The sequence below is a fragment of the Phascolarctos cinereus genome, unplaced genomic scaffold (genome assembly GCF_003287225.1).
Source record: "Phascolarctos cinereus isolate Bilbo 61053 unplaced genomic scaffold, phaCin_HiC Scaffold_4;HRSCAF=312, whole genome shotgun sequence".
Taxonomy (NCBI): domain Eukaryota; kingdom Metazoa; phylum Chordata; class Mammalia; order Diprotodontia; family Phascolarctidae; genus Phascolarctos; species Phascolarctos cinereus.
In genome coordinates, this window is record NW_027555847.1 from 520,385,485 (window position 1) to 520,394,495 (window position 9,011).

Genomic DNA, 9,011 nt, shown 5'->3' on the forward strand with positions numbered 1-9,011 from the left:
TAGCCTAGGAAAGCCACCTGTATTAACCAGAAACACAATGAATTCATTGTATTAAATCAGTTAAAAATGGAACTTCCCACTGGTACAATGTAAGGTTTTAAAATCGTTATTATAAAAGCCAAATTTCTCAAAAGAGAACAGCTGGGGAATTCTTCACTTGATTTAATGATAATTTCATTTTTAAAAAGATGAATGAAACAGAAGAGAGAAGAGTTTTTCTGGACCCTGTCCTTTTCATAAGTGAGGAGCTGATTGCTGATATACTAATGATAAGAACCTTAGGAGCTGGTTAGCCCTTCATGATTATATAGTTCTAATAGGATCATTGATCTAGAGTACTTGACAGAGTGCAACACTTGGAGTCAGGTAAGACATGAGTTCAAATCCTGCCTTACACATTTTGCTAGTAGTTTGGCCATAGGAAAATCACTCAGCCTCTCTTGGTAGGCCTCAGTTTCCTCATCCTTAAAAGAAGGGAGTTGAACTAGTGATTCCAGCTCTAATTCTATGATTTTGTGGAGCCCATTCTCAGCATTTCATCTCCCACTTTCATGCATCTGTACAGGCTTTCTTATATGCCTGAAATACACTTCTTCCTTATCTTTGATTCTTAGAATCCTTAGTTTTCCTTTAAGGAATAACTCAGGTCATACTTCTTATGGGAAGCCTTTTCTCATCTCCTTGGGTAGTAGTGTTCTTTCCTTCCTTAATTTATAATGTTTTTATTTGCCTGTTGAATGTTGCATACTTCATTAGAATCTAAGCTCCCTGAGGGCAGGGACTTTTTTTTTTTAGTTTGAACCTAGTAGTGCTTTGCATATAGTAGTTGCTTAATAAATGCTCACTGAGTTGAATTCCATTGGAGCAATGGAGTAGTAATGGCAGAACAACTGAGAACTTCCTGGACCAAGCCTCCTATGCTCAGTGGAGGAGTTTTCTTAATTGAGCAGATTAGTTCTTGGACCAAGTAAGATTTACAGTCTAGGAGAAACAAGAGACAGAACCATATTGTTGTTGTTCAGTTGTGCCCAACTCTTTGTGACTATATTTGAGGTTTTCTTGACAAAGAAACTGAAGTGGTTTGCCATTTCTTTCTCCAGCTCATTTTACAGATGAAGAAACTGAGGCAAACAGGGTTAAGCGACTTGCCTAGAGTCACATAAGTGTCTGAGGCTAGATTTGAACTCAGGTCTTTCTGACTTAGGCCTGGCTCTCTATCTACTATACCATAATGTACAGGAGTAAACCTGACCTTGATTTTTACTATTACTGTGAGTTACATAGACAAAATGGATCTAGGGAAGGGTGCTGATTTTCTAACAATACTGAATTCTTTTTTGGGGAGGAAAGGGGGCAAGAGTGGGAGAACAGAAGAGAATTCAGCTCTAATGTAGGAATCTGCAGGACTGTGTAGCTCCCGGGGGCAGTAGTAGAAGAGTAGTTGTGATGGGTTGTGGACGTGAATATAAGTGCTTTGTGTTTCTTTAGTTGGGTTATACAAAGCCTGTCCCATATTGGATTGTTGGCCTGCTTGCTTGCATATGAGCTAAGAACCATTTTCCTTTTGTTGTGGATACCAAGACATAAGCTAAATTCTGATGTTGCCAAGAGACACCCTGGGAGGAGTCACAATCCAAAGATACAAGATTATTGAGAAGCTCATAAGATGGACTTAGATCCTGTATTGACCAAATATTTGGTTCTAGACCACGAATAATTTAGGCATTATTATTTCTCAATGGCTTAAAAATTGTCTTGACACTTCTTTGGAATGTACTTTGGATTGCTTCATTCTTCCTTAAGTGCCTTAAATGCCATTTCTACTTCTTTATTATTTTTTTTGGTGAGGCATTGGGGTTAAGTGACTTGCCCAGGGTCACACAGCTAGTTAAGTGTTATGTGTCTGAGGTCAAATTTGAACTCAGGTCCTCCTGACTCCAGGGCTGCTGCTCTATCCACTGAGCTACCTAGCTGCCCCCATTTCTACTTCTTTATAAGGGCAAGGATGTTAGGTTACATATATGGTAGCTCTTCTGTCATTGATAAAGAAAATAGTTTGAGAACCCAGTGTCACCTCTATGCCATGATGAAGCATCAAAGAAGGATGTTGTAGAGGCTCTATATGTAGTTTTGTTGAAATCTTAGAGAATATTTTAGTATGTGTGAAAATAGTATGGGGGGGCTGTTAAGATCACCTTCCCTCTTAGCAGTTTAAGTAATTGTTTTTGTTTCATGACTTAATAGTAACCTTGTTACACACATTATTTTTTTTACATTTGACATATTCATGAAAATTTTATAATGCACTTCTGATATCTGAATCTGCCATCTCTGCTGCTCCATTCATCTCCACCTGGATTGTGTCTCTGGACCAGACCACCAGAAAAAAAATAACCCCACCCCCTGGGGAAGTTAATCCACCTAGCTTTGGAACTTTTTCCAGGGATGAAAATTTTCAATTATTGATTGAATGAGTCAAAATGTAACTAGCCCATATATTTAGCTGCCTCCAGACTACCAGACCTGATCATACTTCCCATTCCATCTAGATGTCTGCCTCAGCCATTTGGCCATTTGATTTTTGGCCCATTTTTCATCTTTTGCATTGGGCTCAGAAACCAAATTTATACAACCATTCCATTCTTGTTCTTGGAAAGAACATGTCAGTTGGTTGTCCTATGGATCAACTAAGCATTTCTGTGACTCCTCAGGCACTCCTCCCTCGCTGCCACAGACACACACACACACACACACACACACACACACTCCCTTTACTGGGATATGAACTTCTTGATGTCAAAGACAGTTTTGCTTTTTTTTTTTTCCATTTGTATCTCAACTGCTTAGCACAGTGCCTGGTACATAATAAACACTTGACTGCTTTTTCATTCATTCTCTTTGTCTCTAATGATGACACGGCTATTTAGGATGGAATGTCAGTATTCTAAAAGTAAAAGAAAGTAGAAATCTAAGAACTATTGCAAAAGCAAACAAAATAAAACACCTAACAAACTAGTATTTAGGACTTCTGTTTTGTCCCCAAACTTTTTGAGAGTGGGGAAGAAGGAGCATCGTGAAATCATAGAAACAGTAGTGCGTGTCATCTCAGAATAATGACCCATTCATGCATGGGGTTGTGCTGTGTATCAGCAAAGAAAGTAGACATATCAATAAAGCCAAGGATCCACTCAAAGCGTGTTTGTTCAAAAAAGGAAAAAAAGAATGAAAGTAAGAAAGATAGACTTTTTACTGAAAAAAAAAGATTCCTTTCCTCTACCCCCCGAATAAAAACCATTTCAGGGGTCAACCAAACAGCTTCAAAATCAGACCAAAGGTTAAAGCCAGATACCCAGAAGGAACAGAGAGAAATATGCCCAAGTTCTATAATAAGGCCAAAGGTAAGGTGAGGGAAGGGGTCTACACAGAGCAAGATAAAGACAATAGACAACAAAGCAGACAGAGGAACATGGTATTTCAACTAATTAGACAACAAATTGCTTAGAAGAAAGATAAGCCCAAGAGTACATCTCCTGATGTGTCCCCCAACTATCTTAATTGTGGGCTTAGATATCTCCAGGGAGAAATTTCTCTCTTTTTGTGGTTGAGAAACAATAAGGAGACAACAAGGTGACTCTAAAGCCAGAGGACCAGGATTCAATTATTCATCAACAAACATTTGCCATTTACTATAGGGAACTGGTCAAAAGCTATAAACAGGCAATTTTCAAAGGAAGAAATTCAAGCTATTAACACATATTAAAAATTCTCTAAATTATAAATATTCAGAGAAATACAAATTAAAGCAACTTTGAGATTCCATCATATACCTGTCAAATTGGGAATGAGAAAAGAGGAAAATGGTAAATGTTGGAGGCATTGTAAGAAAACAGTCACACTTGTAAACTGTTTGTGGAGCTGTGAATTGGTCCAACCAGTCTAGAAAGCTATACCACTACTAGGCCCACACCCCAAAGAAAACATAATTTTTTTATCTGAAAGTATCAAAATTTTTGCTTACTGTTGGGAAATCAAGTGTGACTATCTCCATGTGTAGCTGAAGTGGAATTGAGAAGCAGGTCATAGGAGTTGAGGGGATTAAGTAATTGAGATGTCAGGATGTTTGAGGGGATATCAACACATGTGTTGAATTTCTTAGCTTGAAGCTTAGAGTTGGAAGGAGAGGAAGACTGTGAGCCAGGTACCCTTCAGATAGGATGGAGACTTATTCAGGGGATTAGAGTCATAGGGGATGGAGAGGAGGGACAATAGTAAATATTTGCCACTAGAATCTGAATTATATGATAAATTTGGATAGAGTGAACTTCAAATCCAACCTGTGATTTTATTACTTGTGTGATCTTAGGTAAGTCACTTAACCTTGCTGGGCCCTGGATTTCTTATTCATAAAATGGATGTGGATAGACTAAATGACCTCTAAGGTCCCTTCTAGTTCTAGATCAATATTTCTATGAATTTAGAGTTTATCGTCATGCTAAGGAAGATCCTTGCTTACAAGGGTTAAATTCTTCTGCAGTTTGATTCAGGCATAAAATCATGGAATAAGGTGATGCATTGGGAAGTCATAGAAGAGAATTTCTTGGTTTTATTTCTCTCAGCCAAGCAGCCAATGAGGGATAAATATTGCCAGGTTTCACAGAAGGAATAGTATTACAAAAGGAATTGGAGAGATGGAAGCTTTCTGAGAACCACTGAGGGTTGACTGAATTTTAATAAATTTGAAGAATGGGAAAGGAACAAGAACAGCCTGACCAGCTAGTTTAGCAGCAAAAAACCAAAAAATGTTTTTAAAAAGTGCCCTTTGGAAAGATTTCCTCAAAGAGATTAAGAAAGGAAGACTTTTAACCCTCAGAGAGTAACAAAGGATTACCATCCTTCATTGAAAAGATACTAAATTTATTAATGGATTTGGGGAACTGCCCTACAACTGTGGGCCACTAGGTGGTACCGGCAGCCCGAGGCTTCATTACACACAGAAGCTACTCTAAAAAGAGTGAGTTGGTAGAAAGGAGGGAAGAACTGAAGAAGGAGGGAAGATGGGGAGAGGGGGAGGGAGGAGGAGTCTTCAGCTGAGCTCAGGAGAGTCACTAACTCTGTGAGTCTATATAAGGGCAGCTAGAATGGAGGTAATTGATGCTTTTGCTTTACGGATTTGAGAATTCCTGCCTTCCCTGGTGATGGCATCTTGTTCCAGGCAAACATCACAACCTATAGATTCGAGGTGTCCTGGGAGAGCTGCAACTTCCAACAGCTGGGGGAGAAAGAGTGCTGTCTGGGGACAGAAGTAAGCTCTGAAGACTGGTAAATAGCTACAACTATCTACTGATTTGAAAGCCTGTTGGGAGCAATATAAACCCATTCTTAACTTGTAGGCATAGAAGTGTGTGAGCAGGAGCTAGCATGGCTAAGTGAATATTTCTTAAACTGTTCTGTAAGATATTTTTCTAGGGAATATGATTCACTGAACTCCCTTAGAAGGGGGCATGGTTAATTATTCTGCCCATATCTACCATGTGATTGCAGCTCAATAATCTTTATTGTGATCATTCTCAATAGGAAAAAATGATGAAAATCTGAACACCATTTTAAAAACAACAGGAAAACTGTGCTCTGGGTTTAGAGGGCAAAAGGAGTGTTTGGATCACAATGGGCAGAAAGCAGTTGTGTAACTGGGGGAATGAAGTTGTTTTTTTTTTCTAGGAGCTAGTATTTTTGGTGCACTTTCCTGCTCATGTATTTTTATGGAATGAATAAAATGATTTCTCAAGAAATGCCAAAGTGAGAAAAGGTAGAATTCAGTGAAGGAAAACAATTTTTAGTCCTCACTTCTCCTCAATTTTCAAAATGCAGATGCAAACCTATGTTTTTGCAGTGATGCAAGGGACCCCAAAAGTGAACATGATGAAGCTAATGAAATCATATTAATTAGTTATCAGAATTGTGACAATCTGATTTGAGAGAGTCAGGATGAATACTGAGAGAGCAGGTGCACATCTATCATTCTGGGTGGGATTTTTGGGAAGGGTACACATTCTTCAGACATCTATTTCTTTAGCATAATATCTACCAAATGAGACACACACACATACACACACACACGCACAGAGAGGGAGAGAGAGAGAGAAAGAGAGACAGAGAGAGAGAGAGAGAGAGAGAGAGAGAGAGAGAGAGAGAGAGAGAGAGAGAGAATGAATGAGAATAGAAGGGACAGTAATAGAAGGGACAGAAAGGGAGCAAATCTGTTTTGTTGTTTATGACCTTAATTTTCTTGTAAGTGGGGTGGAACTAGAAAAGAAAGGGGTACCAGGAAGTCCAATTAAACTCTAGAGCACATTACTATAGACATAATCAAGATTGTCAGGGATTTAACAAAGAAGGAGATATACCTAGAAAGGAACTGTTAGGAATATTTCATTCAATTTGACTGTCTCTGCTGGCTTGAGCTTGCTTGTGTCATGTAGCTCTGTCTTTTTGGTAGGGCTGCTTCTCTGTCTGGATCACATGTTTGCTACCCTGTTTTACAGCAAATTCACTGCAAAGAAAAGAGTCTCTTCCTCTCATGATGAACTCCTCTTTTTTTCTGCACACCTTGGATGTCAACTTGAGCTCTTTGGGAGCCAACATGTCAGGACCCGTGATCAAGAGCAAGTCATCACCCTGTGAGCAAGTGGGCATAGCTGTTGAGGTGTTCCTGACTCTTGGTATCATCAGCCTCTTGGAGAACATTTTAGTCATCGGTGCCATAGTTAAGAACAAGAACTTGCACTCTCCCATGTATTTCTTTGTATGCAATTTAGCTGTTGCAGACATGCTCGTGAGTGTGTCCAATGCCTGGGAGACCATCACAATATACTTAATAAACAATAAGCATCTGGTGATAGAAGATGCTTTTGTGCGCCATATAGACAATGTATTTGATTCTATGATCTGCATCTCTGTGGTGGCCTCAATGTGCAGTTTGTTGGCTATTGCAGTGGACAGGTATGTCACCATCTTCTATGCCCTGCGCTACCACAACATCATGACAGTGAAGCGATCAGGGATCATCATTGCATGCATCTGGGCCTTTTGCACTGGCTGTGGCATCATCTTCATCCTTTACTATGAGTCTACTTATGTCATCATTTGTCTCATTACCATGTTTTTCACCATGCTGTTCCTTATGGTATCGCTATATATCCATATGTTTCTCCTGGCTCGGACTCACGTGAAGCAGATTGCAGCCCTGTCTGGCTATAGTTCGGTCCGGCAGAGGATCAGCATGAAGGGGGCCATCACCCTGACAATGTTACTTGGTGTTTTCATTGTTTGCTGGGCTCCATTTTTCCTCCACCTCATCCTAATGATTTCTTGTCCCCAGAACCTTTACTGTGTTTGCTTCATGTCCCACTTCAACATGTACCTCATACTCATCATGTGTAACTCTGTGATTGACCCTCTGATCTATGCCTTCCGCAGCCAGGAGATGAGGAAGACCTTCAAAGAGATTATTTGTTGCTATGGACTAAGAATGACCTGTGGGTTCCCTATCAAGTATTAAAAACATAATGTTTATTCTACTTGTTTTTCTCTCTCATTTCCTTTTTGGACAAAGACATGTGTACTGCAGAGGGGTGGTTAGTTTTGTAGGCAGGCAAACTGCAAATCCAGCCATATATTAACTTTTCATGTTTTCTTCCAAAATCAGATGCATGTATGAGTTTTTCCCTCTGCGTTGTTTGGAATGCTAATTTACCCTCAATTATCCATCTGTGGCTAATCCATTTAAGATGTTACTTCAAATTTCCAAATTCCAGGCTGACTCCTTCCTTCCCTTCTTCCCCTCCTCCATCTAATGTCATTTTCCCAGATCCCTGTTGGTGTTGCTTGCTTGGAGAATGCAAACTAAGTTTAGCATTGTCCTGAGCAAAACAGAATCAAGGAACTAAATCGTCTTCCTTGCAAAATAAAGAAATAAATCATGCAATATGTTCTCAACCCAAATCCAAATGATTATAGGGAGAGTGTCTGTTTGTAAACCAATAGGCTAATGCTCCCCTCTCAATTAGTGTAGATAATTGAGAGCTGACTACATTTTAAAAAAGTGATATATTTCTCCCCCAGAAACAATTTTATGACTGCTTGATGCTCGTTTGAGTTAGACATACTTTCTAAGAGAGATAAGAGAGTACTCCTGCTCCAACTTTGCCTTGTTTTATTGTCATTGTTGAAACACCTCATTTCTTTCCTCCCCATCCCCAGTTTTGTGGTTTTTGGGTGTGTATTCATTAAGTGCCTGCCAGTGACATTTTCTTGTTTCTAACAAAAAAAATATGTTGTACTACTTCTTATAACTTGACTTCTGTGGATCTCATTTTTGTTGCCTGACTCCTGTTGAATTCAAGGTTTCAGATTGACTTCTTGGGGTAACATTTCCTGGGCCTGCACCAGAAATCAGCATCTGTAAGCCCCACAAATTTTGCTGTGGCCCAAATTTAAGGTCAAGATGTGCCACTAATTGACCATTGACTCTTGAAAATCTTCTAATTCATGGATGGTAGTTCTTGAATAGTGTGGGATTGAAGAACTCAAACTCACTGGAGAGAGTGTGGTACAAGGGGAAAAACACTGAATTTGAAGTGAGAGGACTTGGGTTTGAATCTTAGATCTGCCACTGTCTACCTGTGAGATCTTCAGGAAGTCGTTTAACCTTTCTGAGCCTCACTTTCCTCACTTGTAAAATTGGGGAATTGGAATCGCTGTGCTTCCTTCTAGCTGTGTCTGATTACTAGAATATCAGTATTAGGAAGTTAGAGGTGGTCTCTAGAGCCTTACATACCAAGAAAATCATTCTGCCTTTTAGGGAATTGTCTTGTTGACTAAATAAGTCATTTATTTCTAAGCTAACCACCCATTCACATGAATGAAAAGCAAATAACCTTTTGTATTGCTCCAGAAAATCTTGATATGCTGATTTTATTTGTTGCATAATAGTCACTCCAGACTAGCTTTTG

At 39.3% G+C, this 9,011-nt stretch overlaps 1 protein-coding gene across 1 annotated transcript; it reads left to right on the forward strand.

Annotated features, from left to right (window-relative positions):
• The first annotated feature begins 642 nt into the window (after positions 1 to 642).
• MC5R (melanocortin 5 receptor) lies at positions 643 to 7,577 on the forward strand. The gene is made up of 2 exons (XM_020985610.2): positions 643 to 5,319; positions 6,543 to 7,577. The coding sequence occupies exon 2, from the start codon at positions 6,578 to 6,580 to the stop codon at positions 7,556 to 7,558; it is 981 nt and encodes a 326-aa protein (XP_020841269.1). The 5' UTR covers positions 643 to 5,319; positions 6,543 to 6,577; the 3' UTR covers positions 7,559 to 7,577.
• Positions 7,578 to 9,011: the final 1,434 nt, after the last annotated feature.